The following is a 19,625-nucleotide window of genomic DNA, read 5'->3' on the forward strand; positions in this document are numbered from 1 at the left end:
TTTTGGTGTTTTCTTTTGGGGGGGGTAATAGTGAGGCAATTGGGGTTAAGTGACTTGCCCAGAGTCACACAGCTAGTAAGTGCTATGTGTCTGAGGCCGGATTTGAACTCAGGTCCTCCTGACTCCAGGGCCAGTACTCTATCCACTGCACCACCTAGCTGCCCCCAACACATAGTTTTAATAAGCTTGATTATGTGGTTTCCCCACTTACAGCAGAAAACAGAACAACAAACTAGAACTAGAAAGTGTCAAAGAATTGCTGTTAGAGGAAATCCCTGAAATGTAGACATACATTACCTCACAGCCCCAAAGCAGATATGTATAATGATAATTCTGAAACACCAAGAATATTTATTTAGAAAGTGAGCATGATGCAGTGGACTTCAGAGTTAGGAAGACCTGAGATTAGAGCCTGCCACTTATATAAACTAATTGTGTGAGTCTGGGAAAGTCAGTTGACTCAGACAACTCCTTAAGACTATAAACTGCAGAACAGGTACCACTTTGCATTGGAAGAGAGAGTAATTTCACCTGAAGTTCCTACATCAGTGAAATTACAGATCTGTACTAAAAGGTAAAATAAAACAGAACTTGAGAATGAGTGTATCCCAAACAACGAAAGTAAAAAGCCTAGTGCATTGTTTCAATTATTTAGAAAACAAACATATGTGGAAATACATAATTTCCAGTGTTCCTGGATCAATGAGAAACTACTATAAAATTACGTGGTGATTGTCCACTTTTTCTGGTTACCAAGATACAGAAGAATGAAATGTGGAATTTTAGTCTCCCTTCTTCCTTAAAAAAACACTGCTCAAAAAATTATGTAAACATTTTGAGTCTGCTTATCAAGTGGGTTAGAAATCTTTGCCTGTCTTCATGAAAATTGGTATCTGCCCCCACAATCTTTATGGAGCCAGTTTCCCAAATAAATATACATGAGCCTGGATTTTCCATCAACAGATGGGTGGGTAGCATTTTTAGATATTTAAAAATATTAAGTTGTTGTGTACACTGCATCTTTTTAATGGAACAATAAGATGGCAGGGATGCCTAAGAGCCTCATGGCCATGCAGATGGCAAACTAAATATGGTGGTGATTTTACCAACATCTTGAGAGACAGGAGTTCAATTTCTACTAACTATTCCTTTGCCAACTTTGTACTCCTTCTGAAGTAGCCTTTCTTTGCCACTATATCTCTTTACAAAGATCAAAGTGGAGGAATTAAGAGAACAGAGTTACAAAATTACATAATTGAGAATTGGAATGGATGTAAGCTACTATCTAATCTAATCCATATACAGGGAATTCCTAATTCCCTGGTCGTCAGGGAATGACCTGATGGTCCTTCAATGGTCATCCAATCTCCATTTAAAGACTGTCAAGGAGGGAGGTCAATGACCTATCAAAGCAACCCACACAATTTCTGGACAGTTCTAATTATCAGGAAATTTTTCCTTACACCAAACCAAAACATGCCTCTTTGCAGCTTCTCTTGGTTATGTACTTTTGGACTAGCCAGAAAAAGTTTTCTCATAATACAAATCAGTACTAGATCAAATCAGAGTTATTACTGGTCAAACTATGTCCCTCAAATCCCTACAGCAAAAGCCCTACAAGATTAGCCTACAAGGCATTAGTCCTCTACTCAACACTCAGCTGATAAAGCAGTTCCATTCTATTTCCTCCAGATACTCTCATGTGACTTTGATTTGATTTGTAAAATATTTTGATTGATATCAAGGGTCCTTAACATGTTTTATATCATGCATCCCTTTAGCAGTCTGGTAATGCCTATGGATCTCTTCTCAGAATAATATTTTTAAATGCTTTAAATTAAATATCAAAGATTACAAAAGGAAATCAATTGTACTGAAATGCAGTTATCAAAATTATTTTTATAAAACCAAGTTTACAAACCCTAAGCAAAAAACTCTCCTGCTACATAATTAAAGGAATGAACCTACCATAACATACTTGTAGCAAGTACTTTCCACAATTCTTTTGTATATGAAAATTTAAATTTAAATTCAGGCTTTAACCATGTAATAACATAGACAATTGGGATATCTGAATAGGTAGGACAAAGACAAAATGATAACCTCATCAAAGCTATACAGATTACAAAAAAAATTTAGTAAGCAACATTCCCCACCACTCTTTTCCATTATCTCTCATTAAGGAAAAATGAAAAGATACCTGATTAGAAATTCATCATACCAAAAGTAAAAGGTATAGTTAAAATATTCCTTTTCCTAACAAATTTTATTTATTGAAGGAAATTTTAAAAAAGGAAGGAGGTGGGAATGATTTTTAAAAACCTGCTTATTTGTTATACATTCATGAAAAAAGTATATGTAACATATTACATCATTTATGCTCATCATTCAAGAAAATATTAACTTTCAATTAGCATATAGCAAAATAATAGCAATGTGTTAGATTTCATGCTGCATCAACATATCTTCAAATATCCTTAAACATACTTAGCAGTCATAACCTCTTTCTATAATCAAAAAGAGGAAGAATCACAAATTAATATAACTTACTTTGGTTCTCCTATCTTAATGCCAGGATGTTGTGTGTAGGCATGTGAATGGGTACTTGGAGCAGATTTAAATGCCATTGGACAGATAGGACACTTGTAGAAAACCTCACAATGAGAACCTTGAATATGAGACTTCAGGGCTGCCACATCAGAGTATACAACATTGCAATGTACACATCTGTTTAAAAAAAAAGCATTAATAGAAGACAGTTAAATTAATTCCAAATAAAAAATGAAGTCACTAATATCGTTTTTTAAAAATTCAAATGACATATTTTATTTATCTTTTCAGATTTCTAGAGCCTCTCCATGAGTTTATTTTGTTTTTTCTGTGCAGTAAAACTCTTTTTGAGGATTGAGGAATACCAAAGGAACTAGTGATGATATTCAAATGGTTCATTTGTCGCACAACTCTAAACCTTGCAGGGACAAAGAACCTGACTAAGGTGATACCAGGTGACCCTATGATTTGTTAAGAGCAACTCTGCTCAAAGTGATTGTTACGTTGGAGAATTGTTGTGCAGTGTGGGTCAGTTCTATGATCTTGGGGTTTTTTTCCATCCCTACAGCTTAAATCACATCTTCAAATGGGGAATGGGGGTAACCCACATTCTACTACAAGGTGGCCTAAGAGACCACACCAGCCAAGGTCAACTGACACCAATAACATGGCTGATGTGGACTTCCTCTATTTGTTTTCCAACCATATGTTGGCTGTTAATATGTCAAATGATTTGTTCCACAGGTACAGAAAGATGTTAAGCAAAGTTAACCTTTCACTGTATTACCATCTGGCTTTTATCTACAGAGAAATATTTTTCATTATACTGGTCCAATTTAATGGCAAACATTTTAAATGACAACATTAATTGTAACCCTAAAAAAAAAAGTATTCTTGGACAAAAAAATTGCTTCTCCACCTCCATGGCATTATTCTTCACACGTTATCTCTTTTATATTTGGCCATCTGTCTTTTGTATTCTTGGACAAAAAAATTGTTTCTCCACCTCCATGGCATTATTCTTCACATGTTATCTCTTTTATATTTGGCCATCTGTCTTTTTTTCCTTCAGGATCATTTCTCTAACTGCTAAATTTTATTTGAATCACAATTACATCCTGCAGATTTTGTCTTTACTTCCAATCCCCCTTGCTTTTACCTTCATTCAAGGTAATTCCATTCTTATATTGCTCATTATGGCCTTTATCTGACTTGAAGTCTTTCTTTTCTAAGCCTTCAAGGTAGCACACATCAGACATTTTGTGAAGTCATTTTCATTCTGTTAACACATGTCATGTAAAGCTTCCATTCAATTTATTATTCGTATACTATAGGAGCAGTATTATACAAAGAGTATTTTAAGAATAAATATCGTTAATATCATCATATACATTATTAATATTAAAGCTTTACCTACCTGCACTAGTTCTCTAGGGTAGAAAAGGGATGTAAGCAAACTAAAATCCTTCTGGATTGTAAGGGACTAGTATTAAATTAAAGAGAGAACCATTATGGTAGAATGGAAAGAGCACTAATTGGATAGATATGGTAAGGAGACCCGGGATCCTCCAAGTCTGATTCACTACCCCTCTCTGTGTCTCAGTTTTCCTCCCTTTTCTAGCTGGACTGGAGAATCTCTAAGATTCCTCCCAACTATAAGATTTTTAAATGTTTTGAATTTAATGATTCTAAGATTAAGCCAATTCCACTATTATTCATGAGTTTTAAGTAACACAATGATTTGCTTCACAGTATAACAAATTACTTTGTTGTGGGTCCAAGTTCTTTTCCTGAAGGCATGCTCATGGTACATGCCATTGTCAGAAAATATCACTTATCACTAGCATGGCCAAAGCCACGTGCACTCTGGGGCTCACTCAAGGCATAAACCAAAGGTTTTTTAGCATTTCTCTCTTCAAGAAGAAACACAGAAGCATAATAAGTTATTCATGTCTTTGCTCTGAGTCTTTCTGAATCTTGACAGAAGCGTATTTAAATAACTGCTCTTGTAGAAAATCTCCATTACCATCCAATCAATACATTAAACTATAAAAAAAAGTCAGTGATTTAAAACAAAGAAGTAGATGACTAGGGTTAGGTCCATATGTTTAAAGGCAATGTAACCTAGTGGAAAGAGTGTTGGACTTGGAATCAGGGGACCCAGTTTCAAATCCCCTCTGAGATCTCTATTAAGCCATATGACCATGAGCAAGATATTTATTCAGAATCTGTTTCTTCATTTGTAAAATGGGGGTAGTAATACTCCTATAGCCTATCATGTAAGATTGTAATAAATGAGGCACTTTTAAAACTTTAAGGAGCTACATAAATGTGACTTGTTATTCATTTTTAGACATGCTTGGTGGTCATGCCAGGAGACAACATACAAATAACACACTTGCAGAATGATGAACAATGAAGAGGTAAATAAAAATGTGAAGTTAGGTAAAATACAAAAATAAAGGGAGCTCTAATGAGACAGAATAATTTTTTACTCTAATGTAAAGAAAAGAAACTCCTATCCACAACTTAAAAAAAAATGATCTTTAAAAAACAGAGGGGAATCCAGGGTTGGACAAAAAGGATTCTATAGAGTAAGAATGATTCTCTGACATGAGCTAGGAGGAGGGTTAGTCCTTAAAAAAAGGAAATCTGGGAGTCAAAGTACCTTTAATACCACAATCAATATTTCTTTTGAATATTTTACTGTCTTTAGAATCTAAATTACACGGAGCTCATGGGAAACAGAACCGCAACAGTAGTGGCACAAGAAAGTAAAGTCATAAATAAGGACTTAGGGAAAGGTGCTGTGGTATTGTTAGTGAGATGGTCATGGTAAAATTTGTGGGGATAGATGAAAGAAAAGGAAACTGGGTTTCTGAGGCTACAGAGGCAAGGGGGTAATTGGAATTAAGAGAGAAAAACAGGACACAGACCTCAGCCAGAGGAAGATCCAGTTGCTCACCAAATTCTCTTCTATCTATGAATCACTTCATGAATCTCAAGTTGCATTGTGTCAGGTACCATCAGGGTAAAAAGAGGGCATATTTAAAGGGTACAAAGATACAGTCATTCCAATGAAGAAAGTTTCTGTGTAAAGAAAAAGCCACCAGAAGTAGATCCAGTGTAACAAGTGGGTGGGAACTACAGGCACCTAGCTGACCAAAGCCAGTGATCCAAAGGTCACTTTATATTGTTAAACACACTATGGAATGGGAGAACTGGGTGGAAGCAGTCTTTATCATTAAGTCAAAGTATTAGTCACCATTAACCACCATCATGCAAGCAATGTTGAAAATTAATTGCATTGCTTGGGTTGAGGGTTGGGAGTGTGGCCATAGGAGAGAGTGTATCTATGTTAGTAACAGAAAAGTATTTAGGCAAGAGATTTAGGTATGGTAGACCACAACTTGAAAATTCTGTGATTAAAGAGGAGTATTTTTTTTTCCTTTATAAAAGGCACAATGTACAAACAGTGGAGTGTTTGAGATGGCTCAAATGAGATCTCACAAGAGCCAACTACTAAATTTTCAGGGTGAGCTTACAACTTGAAAACCAGCAAACTACAAATAAGGGTTTGACTTTTTGTTATGTTTGATGGTTTAGGCTTAAGAGAGTGATGAAGAAAGTGTTAATAATGCACACTAACTTAAAAGTATATCATGCTTATTTTTCTGAGAGCCAATTTTTAACATTTACCAGCATACTCTATCTACAAACTATATTGTAGAGAAGACATGCATATCTCTATAGGTCCACAGCCTCAGGACAAGACGAAAATTTGCTGTTTAAAAAGATTTTTACTAAAAGTTATAATGCAAAATAATGGTCCTTTTCAAGTAACTTGAAAAAAGTAAATGAGGTTACAATTCTGTGAAAGAGTCAAGGACAGAATTTATAAGCTAATTTATTTCTTTCAGTATACTCATAGGGATAATTCTGAGAATTAGAAAAAGAATAAGGTGTAGTTAAAATCAGTTAATTCCACTTTTCCTTCTGAATTCATTTCAACATCTTCTACTTCTAACATGCTCCAGACATAATAATATTTCAGTTAATATTTAAACTATCTCTCTATATATATATGTATGTATATCTCAGTAGCAAAATTTAGAACCTGTTAAAATCTACGGGAAAATGTTTGAAGTTGATTTTTATTAGGAAATATTAATATCATAGTAACCATTAAAAGTATATGACAACTAAAAAATAGAATTTTTATGTTAATTTTTTGTTAATACATTTAACATAATAATTAAGCTACCTCAGATTTATACCTTTCTTTATAACAACCCAATGGTTTTCATAGCAATTATTTCATTTTTAATCTAATAATATTGTTATGGAGTTAAGATATCAACACCCCTATTTTATGGGTTGGGGCATCATGCATAACTCAGTTATGTGACTTGTCCAAGTTGATGGCAAAGCCAGAACTAAAAAACTCGGGTCTCCTGATTTCTAGCCCAGGGCTCTTTCCACAAGATACTGAATGAAATAAAACAACATATCAGGCTTTTGTAGAAAAAAGTGAGGCTGTAGTAAAATAGGGACTACAGTATAAATGTAGGGCAAACCTCATAGTTTCAGATATTAGGAAAGGGAAAAGGCTACTGTGGATTCAGAATTCAACCATGAGCAAAACTGAGCTCCCACAAAATTATCCCATTGTTGGCACAACTTAATTTTAGTGCATTTAAGTAACAAAGCTTATAATAATAAAACCATCTTTGAGTATAACACTTTGAATATGAGTACCACACATACACAATACTTATTTCATGTTTGATATAAAATACAGTAATACCTCTATTAACAAGGAGCATGTATTCTATAAGATTTGTTCTCAGAAATGTCATTGCCGGAGGCAGATTCTAAGCAGCACATATCAAAAAGTAAAGGAATTAGTTTGTAAATATCAAATGCTGTGTCGGAAAGCAAACTGTATATCTAGACATTGTGGAACACAGAAAAAAAAATTAAGGTTAGGGGTTTGGGGAGGTAAGCGATACTCTATCCAAAAGATGAGAGGACAGGGAGAGCTCCAGAAGGGATCTGTCCAGTAGGATGGGCCCTAAGGCTCCAGTCTTAAAGAAGAGACTGGTGGTAACAGTACAAACGTCAGATCTTTTCTTACAGTGAAAGAAGATACTATATGATTTAAGTGAAGTGAAAGAGCTTATATCAACACGGAAAAAGAAGAGTAAAAGAAGGACACCTAAGAAAAACTTCACCAATTTAACAATATTGCCTAGCATTAGCTCTGTTTGTTTCTGGCTGTGCTCCACGCAAAAGCTGTGTGCTGAAGTTTAGTTTGTTTGTTTTTGCATAGCTCTACATAATGCGTCACTTAGCAGAACACTGCCACTGAGACCCAAGGTGCACAAAAAGGATGCTCAGTATATATGTGTTTTTTCATTTGTTTCATCATTGTTACTTTACAGAAAGCTTACAACAAAGTTTAAAAATTGTTCCCAGAGGATTCGTTAATTGAGGTATCACTGTATACCAATGAAAACTGTGATAATTCAGCTTAATTGAATTCAACCAACCTTTATTAAGCACCTACTATGTGCAAGGCACTGTGTGCATGGACCACTCAAAATGAGATCTAATAACAAACAAATAAATATTACTTGCACACAAGCAAATGACATACTGACCGAAAACCAACTCTCCGAGTATAGTGCAGACAGTTCTTGGTGACATGGGTCTGGAAGTGGACCGATCTGCAGATTGCCCCACACTCAGGGCACGTATATGGAGATTTGTGCTGATGGATTCTCTGGTGTGATGCAAAACTGCACTGGTTAGGAAGCAGCATCTGGCAGATATTGCATGTCTTCTAAATAAACCAAAAGGGGAAAAAAAAGTTTGGTCCCACTACATATTTTCTAATCTGCAAAGAACTTGTTAAAAACCTCAAAAAAAAAAGATCCATCTTATTTTAAATATTATTATTACTGAGGCTAAGCTAAGCCCAAGGAAAAATGCAAACTAAAGAACTAAAAATTAAACTTGTCACTCCCTAACTTGTGAAATACAAAAACATATAATGTATTAAAGCCAAACCAAAAGTGGGAGCTAAATACTACTACTAGTTTTATATAGATCTTCTAATTTTGTTAGTTTGTGGCACTTGCTTAATGCTACCAAAATGCAACAGTTTGTACTTAACTTTGTCTTGTAACAGTGAGGAAAAAGCATTTTACCTACAATTAAAGGTTAGAGACTAAATTTTACTAATGCTCATACAATTAAAAATCATGCTTAATTTTTTAATGCAGACTTGTACCTTGGCAGTAGTCACAACCCCAACCAACTTTTTTCTTTAAAATACTAAGAATAAATTTATAATCCATTCTCTGATTTATGTCATTTCAGTCACATGAAATCCAAAATACAGGAGTGCAAAAGAACATTCATACTAATTAGCTGTTCTTTTTTTCTGTACCTTAACTGGTCTTTTAACTGATAAACAGACCTTTTTCCTTTTCCCTTACAAGTGACTAAGATTGCTGATATCAGGGTCAGAGATTAAATTCTATAGAAGAGCTTTAACTTACAAGACTGTTCACATATAAAATGAAAATATGAGTCAGTATGACACTGTCTTTAATTTTAAAACCTAATTAAAGCCAAAGCATATGAATCCAGGACTTAGCTATTTTCCCTCATTGAAAGATACAAAATACATTTTGCATACAGGATCGTAGATTTAGAGCTGGAAAGGACCTCAGAGGCCACGTGGTACATTCCCTCCCCTCATTTGCCAGATGAAGAAAGTAAGGCTCAGAGAGGTTAAATGATTTGCCTTAGCCAACATGGTCATAGCTATAACTGTGAGACAAGACCTGAACCCAGGTTTTTCTAACACTCAGTCCCACACTCTAACCAGTGTACTACACTGCCTCTTATGTACAAGACTAAGGCTTTTTAGAAAATCTAATAAAACTTGACAAATGTGTTCCCTTTAGTCTAAGGTCTCAATTGTGGATTCTTCCAATCATTTCATTCACATGTCAAAGAATTTGGAAGTGAAAAATGTGTTCTATCATTAGTCAACTTTTGGCTTTTAATCATAAGACCGCTATTTAAATTTCAAATTTAACACAATTACAAAATTTTGTAGACTAAAAATAATGTGCAAATGAATTTTATACTGATTTCTCCATAAAAAAGGCAGCACAGTTTGAAGGCTGGAGAGCCAGTCTCAAAGATAAGAAGATACAAGTTCAAGTTCCAACTCTTAAGTATATACTATCCGTGGGCAAGTCATTTAATCTCTCAACATTCTAGGAAACTCTCTAAGACTATAATTTGAGTTGAAGACCTGCATTTGTAAAGGGAGTTTCCCATGGTAAAAAAATTATAGGTCCAGTCCCTTTCCTTTTGGCCTTAATATTTTTAAAGCCATACTTCAAATTCATTAAATAATAATTACCATCAAACAAAGACAGCTTGTGAAGATCTTAGAAATCCATTTAATTCAATCCTCTCCTTTTAAAGATGAGTGATTTGCTCAGTCACAGTGATAAAAAACTGACTATAAGCAAGGGCTCCCAATTCTCATCATACTCTACTTCCTACCACAAAGCAAGTATGTTCCAGACAGTTCTCATGAGATACAATCCCTTTAAAAAGATGGCAGTCTCCTTTGTAAACACAAATAAACATACATGCAAATTCATTCATCAGGATCCTCTCTATAATTTCACTTTTAAAATAACCATTTGTTTCTTTGAAATAAAATCTTCTGCCTTCATTGTAGATTGTCCAATGTCTGGTACTGAATGACAATGACTGTATTTCCACAGTATGTGAAGAGTTTCTTTAACTGTCATAGGTTGAGACTGTCAGTGTTTTCACATGTTAATCTCTAGAAGCAAAGCACAGGTCTTATTTAAGCTAACAACGGTGTTCTGCTTTGCAATATATAACCATAAACCAAATTTGCTAATGGTTTCCCCTCTTGCAAACCTGAGTAACATAAATATAATCATGGGCTTGTTGGTTGATAGGAAAGTTTTATTGTTTTTAACACTGGATGTTATTAATTAGTGCCACTCATTCTTTTGATGTCAGACAATTCAAAAAATGTACTTTTTTCTGAAATATTAAGAATCTTTACATATAGGGTTCTCTACTCAAAAAAATGCAGAAAATGTTTTTAAAATCTACATGTGCATTTTGTGTTCACCAAGGTCATTCAGATGCCAACAAGCCTATACAGCAGAAACAAATGGGTAGGAAGAGAACCCTTATCAGAATCACGGTCTACTTATAATGTACTGGACATGGGGGCAAAAGTAACTAGTGAAAAGTTTATGTTAAGAAGAAAGATTGGCTCTTATGTTCTTCCCCACCAGAGATTCGTATATAACCGTGTTTTTAGCTGTTTCAAACTCTATTTTCTCCTTTTCATTTAATAGATTTATACCCCCTTCCTTCCTCAGCAGGAGTATGGCAGTAACAGGACAATAACATAGCTTACTCTGAATCCTCAAATTGAAAATAAGTTAACTTGATCATTCTTAAATCTGGGGCATCTGGTGGGATATTTAAAATATTTATTTCTACATACATATAAACAGACCATATTTATTCACTTATTTCTCCTCTTCAAGTATTTTCCTTTTTTCCCCCAACACTATTCTGAGGAAAATTACTTAAATTTTCTCCTTTATTCCCTACATCACATCTTTGCATCCCCAAAGCTGCCTTTAGCACAACAGTTGTCCTAAATCCCTAATGACCTGAATAAACCTAAGGATTTTTAACTTATCACTTACAGCACATAGAGAACCAATTCTTGCACTGAATAGAGTTGTGATCTAGATCAAGAGTTTTTAACTGTGGGACCTATGAACTTAAAAAAATTTTTATCACTATATTTCTATGTATTTGGTTTCTTTTGTAACACTATATTTCATGCATTAAAAGATATTATTCTGAGAATAATGTCCACAGGATTCACCTGACTGTCAAAAGCATCCATGACACAAAAAATATTAAAAACTGCTGATATCATGGCTTAATATGAATTGTCACTCTTGTTTTGTGGGGGAAATAAAACTCTTACTGACATAATATTCACAGAAAATGGTGATGTGTTTTCCCGACAGTACTGAGGGGACCTATCCTGCTGACTTTCCTGATAAAAGCTGGAATTCGTGGCACTGAATGGCATATGTGTTTTGGTAGGGATATCCAAAGTTTAAATATTTTTTAAAGCCCTATGAAATTTTGATTAACTCTGCTAACCCACCCATGATTTCCCTTGAAAAGACTCTGGAATAACCATATTATATTCATCATTTTGCTTATTTGTGTAAGTGGCTCATTATCTTTTGGATTAATTGGGTATTGGTAAGTATAACACATAACAGTGAACAAAAATGAAAACTGGGAAAAATCACTGTAATTACTATTTATTGGGGGCAGATAGGTGGCACAGTGGAGAGAAAGTGGGACATGGAATCAGTAAGACTGGAGTTCAAATCCTGCCTCATTCATTTACTTAGCCAACATGGGCTAAATCCTTTAACCTCTCTGTGCCTCAGTTTCTTCTGTAAAATAGGAATAGCACCTACCTCACAGGGTTATCGTGAAGATGCAATGAGTTAACATATGTAAAGCACTTTACAAACAATATAAATGCTAGTTACCATATAAATGCTAGTTATTGTTGTTGTTAGTAACAACAGCATTTTCCCTGCACTTATCAAACCTTCATAGCCTTGGCTGTACAGGGAACTTCTCTAGTGTCTACAGCTATGCAGTATCATGGGAACATGGTATATACTATGCCTGCTAGGTTTCACTGTCAGAGGGACATGACAATAATTCCATACCTCTGACTTCCTCCCAATCACTCTTTAGCAACAAAATACTTTTTTGTTACGGTGGAAGAGAAATATGCAAGTAAATGTGGCACATATTTCTTTCTGTTGAGAATTCCAAAACTGACCTTCCCTATAACATATGCTCAAAGTAGACTATATTAGCCTGAAATCAGTACTTTAATTAGGGATCTAAAGGTCATATAGATGCTAATAGTTTAACATGATGACCCTTATTTTTAGTGAATTGGTTCTGTTTCCTGACTGGTCAGGCAATCTACCATGTTATATCTGATTTTTAACAGATTTATATGCTATTTTGTTTCCTGACTTTTTTTTCTAATTTCAAAATGAAAACACAAAGCATTTCATTTCATTCCCTGATGTGTACTAAATGTTTAAATTTAAAATATTTATATATAATTTCAAAGGCAATTGTAATTTTGTAAAAAGAAAATTCTATGGTTAAGAGAAATGCTTTTAGATTTTGACTTATTTTGTCACAGGCTCAATTAAGAGCAAAAGCCTAAGCAGAACTCTGTTTAAAATTATCTTACCACATTTATTGAGCTTCAGAACCAATGCCACAATTTATCTTTTTGCCATCTATGCATTAATAAGTAGCAATATAAAAGTGGAGAATCTGGAGTATTCTTTGATAACATAAGAAAACGGCAAAAATAAAACTTCTTATTCCAATAATAAAAACATATGGATATTTTTTCATATTTCTTCCAAAGCATCTTTCTTTGCAGCACTACAAAAGAAAATCTAAATGTTATGCCACAGAAAAAGCCACAAACCAACCATATGAATTATCTTTGAAATGATCGAGTAAAATAGTTCACAGTACTAACAACCCCACACTTACAACCCCACCTCCACTGTTAGCGTGGGTCATAATTTGGCTACCCATAAAAGAAGTAGAAGTGAAACTCTACTAGCTTTCAGGGGGAAAAAAAAAAAACTTTGTTACTGAAAATTCAGTTAGTGGCTAGTTTGTGATTATTTTTCGCAAAGATTAGGGACAAACAGTGCATTTTTTATCCCCAAACCCCCTAACTTCATCATTTCAGTTTGACAACAACTATATACTGTCATTATGGGACTACAAAGGAGCAAAACTTAGGGGACAGAAAAGATGGAGACAGAAAATGAAATGATATTTCTTTGGTCTATTGTGTTTCTAACTCATATAACCCAAAGCCCAAATGATAATCACATATTAAGTCTACCATATTCAACTCTAGGGGCAACTGTACTTCAAAATTTTTCCAGATATGCATACTTTCAAAAATAAACAGTATTTCTTAGAAGTGCTTCTCATCTCCAGAATTCCTTGCCTAGTCTGAGAGATTCCCTGTGTTTTCAGCAGGAAAGCAAAGAGTAAGACTTACCTTTTTTAGTTAACCTATCCTGATGAAGCAGAGATACGAAGCTTCTGTTATTAGCTTTCCTATTTCACATGTTACCCATTGGGGGGTGGCACGAGACAACTGGGGTTAAGTGACTTATCTAGGGTCACAAAGCTAGTCAGTATCATGTGTCTGATTTGAACTCAGGTCCTCCTGACTCCAGGGCCGGTGCTCCATCTACTGTGCTACCTCGCTATCCCCCATGTTATCCATTTTGGTCATGCTACAGTTACTTCTCATAAACATTTTTAATAAAGGACATTTCACTAGACCTACATACATCCTGGGGCTTTAAGAAGAAAAAATAAAATCTATTTATTTGATGAAAGAAACATCAAATAAAGACAGGACTGATATGGGGAAAATGTTTTGCGATAAAAAGGTTCAAAGTCTCTATTTGATTAAAAGGCATTTTCACATTCATTCTCAAGAAGGTAGCCATCATCAATCAGAAGGTGATAAAAACAAACCTGCAATTTCCTTGCTTCCAAGTACTAGAACCTTTCCAGGTTTACCATCTTTGACGATAGAGTCAGCACTTGGAGCTTTTCCAACAGGTTGGTTGCTGTTTTGTGAAGTAGGTCTCCCTCACTTGACTTTCACCTTAACCTGACTGCTTATTCCTGCCTTCTCCTGTTCTCTCTAAACTTGAGAGTCTTACTAACTAGGGGTTTGGTGTAAAGGCTGAGATAACCCACTGCTGCTGTATGAACTTGGTGAGCAGTCACACCCTCCCCATAGTTCCAGAGCACAAAGAACACAGGACAGATTTTTTTTTTTGTTCAGATACATCAGCCTACACTTGTGTCACTACAGTCCACTACAGTTCAACTCAGAAGGCACTGAATATCAAACCTAAAAAAGACTCAAAGGCATCATCATTTTTTCTCATTTTACAGATGAAGAACTAAACTCCAAAATGGGGGATGTGATTTGTCCAAGGTCACAGCACCATCAGTAGAATTCAGTTTCTCTTACTACCAACGCTTCCCACCTACACTATGCTAGATTCTTTAAATGTCAGAATCACATATTTTAGACCTAGAAGAGACTAGGAATTCACTATGCAAACATGCTTTAATGAATGTGTTCAATGGAAATTTTTTTAGTTATGCTCGATTCAGCCACAAGTCTAAAGACACATTCTTAAATATAAGCTAATTTCCATTCATTATCAGCAACTTTGTAAACTGTTCTTTTGTTGGCCCTTCTATTCTAAGGTTTGCTTATTTATTTATTTGTTTGTTTGTTTGTTTATTTATTTATTTAAATGCAAGGTACTGTTCTCATGAGCTTTTAATCAAAAAAATTTTTAAAACAAAAGCAATCAGGCTGGAATTATCATTCACAATTATAATGTATTACATGTTGAATTTCAGTGAACTTTTAATATGTCAAAAACCACTATTAAGAACAGTAGCCACCAGCTTAGTAAATTAGAGATTTAGGACAGAAATTACATATATGAACAATCTATTAATTCTCAGACTGGTGAAATGCCATGTGTTCTAATAGAAAGAGTACCAAATTGTAAGTTAGGAGCTATGGATTCTAGTCCCAGATCTGAGACTAATTGATTTTGTGACCTTGAGTATGTCAAAGCCTCAGGATCTCCCTTAAACTTTTAAAATTCCTTAATTTCTGACTTATGACAAAGAATTCATCTTTTTCTGTGGCTAAACAGACTATTCTGGCTGCAGGCCAAGGAAATAGAGTGTGAGCCTATAAACCTTAAACACAGTATTTTGAAGATTGAGAACACATAATTAGAAAATGGAATAACAGCAGGAGATAAGAGAATGAATCTCAGTTTGCATTAATCTATATCTATCTAAAATATTTTTAATTAATTTATTTATTTTTAGTTTTCAACATTCACTTCCACAAGATTTTGAGTTCCAAATTTTCTCCTCATCTCCCCAAGATAGGGTGCATTCTGAATGCCCTTTCCCCCAATCTGCCCTCCCTTCTATCAACCCCACCTCTTCTGTTATCCCCTTCCCCTTCTGTTTTCCTGTAGGGCAGGATAAATTTCCATACCCCTTTGCCTATATACAGTTTAATTAAAGAGATTAAGTAGTGATATGCCAATGCACATGAACATTAATTATTAAGGCTGATCTCAAGTCCTTAGCACTGCTTTACAATTTAAGAAAAACACCAAAATATACTTAGAAAAATGCCTTCTTTCTATACACAGAACAGACCCAAACCTAAAGACTCGTTCTGCTAATTTATTCTTTAAAAAAACCTTACAATTTTAGTTTTAGGAAGCTGAGCTCTCCAATCAGAAACTGAAGAACTCTCAAACGAAGTCACAGCAACTTAAGTATACCCTTCTCTGTATTAAGAGAACATACTAGATCTCAGCCCAGGTATGGTCAACATTATTCATAATTAATGTGCACAATTTAGTTGAGTACCTATTGACTGGTTCTATATAAGAAAAGTATTACCAAACCACCCATGTGTCTGGCTCAAAAACATTTGAGTTTGTTTTGCCATCTGTGTCAAAATGAAGTAGCTTGAGAGCCAACCATGAATCTTCCGTCTAAAAGAATTCTCCCTTCCACTGTGGCAAAAATACTTTGAAATAAAGGTGAACAAAAGGTTACATCCACATGCCTTAGTTTATCTGCTGCCAAGATGCTGGTGTGTTACTGGGTAGACCAATCCACTAAGTATAACAGTGGCATCAATGCCAACATTTCAGCCTCAAGTCCAAGTTTTACTATTCAAAAAATCATGAGAATTTGAAATGTTTTAACTATTCCACTTCTTAACCCTTTTTCAAAACCAAATTATATGTTCCTGAGAGGATGCTCTTTTAGCTTTCCTCTGCACTACTGTATAACATTCCAAGGCTCTCTTATTACACATTATGTCTTGTGTTTTACTTTAAATGCCTTATTTCTCCAAGTTGACTACAAGTTCCTTGAGGAGGACAGGAAGTATTTCTTATTGTTACTGCTGAAGTCTATGGTGTCTAAGACAGCACCTCACATATAATAAATGCTCAAAAAATATTTGTCATTTGACAATGATAATTGAACACGTGTCTAAATAAGAATCTACATACAAAACACACAGAAACATACTTAATACACACATTAAAATCTTATTCCAATGGTTTATATTTATCCTTGGCTCTCAAAACCTATGACAGCAAGAACAATTTCCTACAATGTTGACTGAGTATGCGGTCAGCAACAACAGACTGTGTGTTTTGTTCTCTGAATACCAGCCTAGCTAAAGAGTGGGGAAGCACAGCATGCGAAGACTGGCTATGCCACGATTATTATTTTTGGCCACAGCTACTGGTGACAACCATCTACTAAATAAATTATGGAGAATGGGGACAATCTGTGCTAACAAAAATTTCACCAATCAAAATATTCATCTTTCAAAGTATGGGAGTATGTGCCTATGTGTTATGTGTATACAACATATATATGTAGATATACACATATGGATACACATCTGTGTATGTGTATGCATTATGAAATTAGAGCTATGAGAGAGATCATGACTTACTGGAAGAGCCTGTCTTATCAAGAAGACCAGGGTTTAAGATCTACCTCTAATACATACTGGTTCTGTGACCCTGGGCAAGCCAGCCAATCCCTCAGACTATCAAACCACTCTCAAAGACTATAAACATTGCAGAACAGTTACTCATCTGCATTGCTAGAGTGAATTTCCTCACCAGGAATTCATGGAAGCAACAAAATCACAGGACTGGACACCCTCTCCAAAAACAATAACAAAAAAACCCTTTCATACCAGAAAACCAAGGTCATCAAATATTTTCATGTGATAATCCTCTGATCAAGTCAGAAGCCTCAAACAAAAGATTAGCCTCAGCATACACATGTACAAAAGCACATTTGTAACCTGTACCATAATGTGTACATTGATATTTTTACTCTGACTATACTAAAACATATTAATATTGCACTACTAATAACCAATCTTAAGATCTAGAAAGTATTTTAGTAACATTATTTTTAAAGATTTCTAGAAATAATTTCATATTTTGGGTCAAATTTCTATAATTATGAAAATGAAACAATGGAAATTTTTTGACAACTAGAAAGTGTCTTTTTGTTAAAGCACAATCAGAGATAGTCTGTTTGAAGTCAAACTATGCTTAATGTTAAAACAGTTCTGTTGATTTGTAAGTTATTCACAAATATCATGGCCGACCTGGCATTAACATGTGAAAATTGAATGGAGAATTAGAAACCTCCCTGAAAAGCAGATCTAGAAAAATAATACTAAATAAAATGTTTCACTTTCCCAAGGCTAATTCTTCTACTTATGTCCTCAGCCCCTTTCCTTCTCAACTATTCCTGGTACTTGAGTCATTGATCATTCCTCTGACTCCTCATGGTAAATCTCTTCCCATTCACTTGTTTCTGACTCACTGCTTACAAATACAATCCACTCCTATACCTCCAAAAGGGTCAAAGAAAAAATAAAAGTAAACAAACGTACAAAAATAAATTATAGTAGCTCTTTGTTTAGTGTTTAAAAAACCTGGAAAATTAAGGGGTACCCATCAACCGAGGAATGACCTAACAAATTATGGTATCAGAATGTAATACAACACTATTTACTATATGGTAAGAGACAATAAATGGTTTCAAAGAAACCTGGTGGGACTCCTGTGAACTGATGAACAGCGAAATGCGCAGAACCAGGAGGAGGACAGCAACAATATAAAAATGAGAAATTTTGAAATAGTAACTCTGATCAACGTGATGAGCAATCATAATTCCTAAGGAACAAAAAAAGGAAGCATGCTACCTATTCACCACCACCTGATAGAGGGGTGATAGATTCAGGATTCAGGATAGGACATACATTTTTGGCATAGCAAATGTGGAAATTTGTTTTGCTTGACTGAGTGTTTGTTTAAAAGGATTTGATTTGGTTCGGTTTTTGGTTTTTTGGGTTTTTTTGTAAGGGATTGGTTTTCAATTGGGGAAAGGAGAAAAATAAGTACTTGTTGACTGGGGAAAATGAAAATTTTTTTAAAAAAGAGAGAAATAAAGGGGGGAAAAACATAGTTCACTCTCCCCTATCCTTGAAAAATCTTTCCTTCATTCTGACAACCACCATCACCCTTGATCCACCCTCTCTTTCACTGTCAAAATTCTAGAGTCATCGATACCAGATGCCTCTATTGCCTTACCAGTGATTAACATCTCAATACTCTATAATCTGGCTTTTTAACACATCACTCTTTTGAAACTGTTCTTACCCATGTCACCAGTGGTCTCTTACTTGCTAAAACCACTGGCCTTTTCACCTCAACTTTAACATTTCATCTCATCTGTACAAACCTGTAGCATATATCCTCCTCATCATTACCTCGTTGAATCCTTATCTTCTTTCAAAGGATCACCTTCTGATGAAGCCTTCACTGACTCCTATATCTTCTCTCACTTCTCTTCTAGTTCCTAATGAACTTGCCCTCCTCAAATTTACTTATATTTCCTTATCTGTGTAAATGTTATCCTTTCCCAGTAGAATGTAAGCTCTTAAAGGAAAGGATCATCTTTTGTCTTTCTGTTCCTGGCACCTAACCCAAGTAGGTGCTTAATTAATGTGAATTTGCCTTTTTAAAAATTGGTTTAACTGGGGAAATCTTATATCTGTCAATATATATAAAGAAGGGTTAAAATTAAGAGAAAAGAATTTTTCGTGCCTTCCCAAATCCCTTTCCTAAAATATCAAATTTGTCAACATGTTTACAAAGAAATGGGAGGAAATACAATAATTGAAAACCAAAGAAGACAAAACCGTAGTCAAT

The 19,625-nt window shown here is 34.8% G+C and overlaps 1 protein-coding gene across 11 annotated transcripts in view; it reads right to left on the bottom strand.

Annotated features, from left to right (window-relative positions):
• The window catches only part of ZNF532 (zinc finger protein 532), a 113,448-nt gene that overhangs the window by 40,327 nt on the left and 53,496 nt on the right, over positions 1-19,625 (bottom strand). For all 11 annotated transcript variants that reach the window (XM_020995001.2, XM_020994993.2, XM_020994947.2 and 8 more), the window contains 2 exons: positions 8,214-8,395; positions 2,551-2,727 (listed from right to left, as the gene is read on the bottom strand). In XM_020995001.2, coding sequence (XP_020850660.1) covers positions 2,551-2,727; positions 8,214-8,395 — 359 coding nt within the window. The remainder of the gene's footprint in view (positions 1-2,550; positions 2,728-8,213; positions 8,396-19,625) is intronic.

Source organism: Phascolarctos cinereus, unplaced genomic scaffold (genome assembly GCF_003287225.1).
Source record: "Phascolarctos cinereus isolate Bilbo 61053 unplaced genomic scaffold, phaCin_HiC Scaffold_4;HRSCAF=312, whole genome shotgun sequence".
NCBI classification, from domain to species: Eukaryota; Metazoa; Chordata; class Mammalia; order Diprotodontia; family Phascolarctidae; genus Phascolarctos; species Phascolarctos cinereus.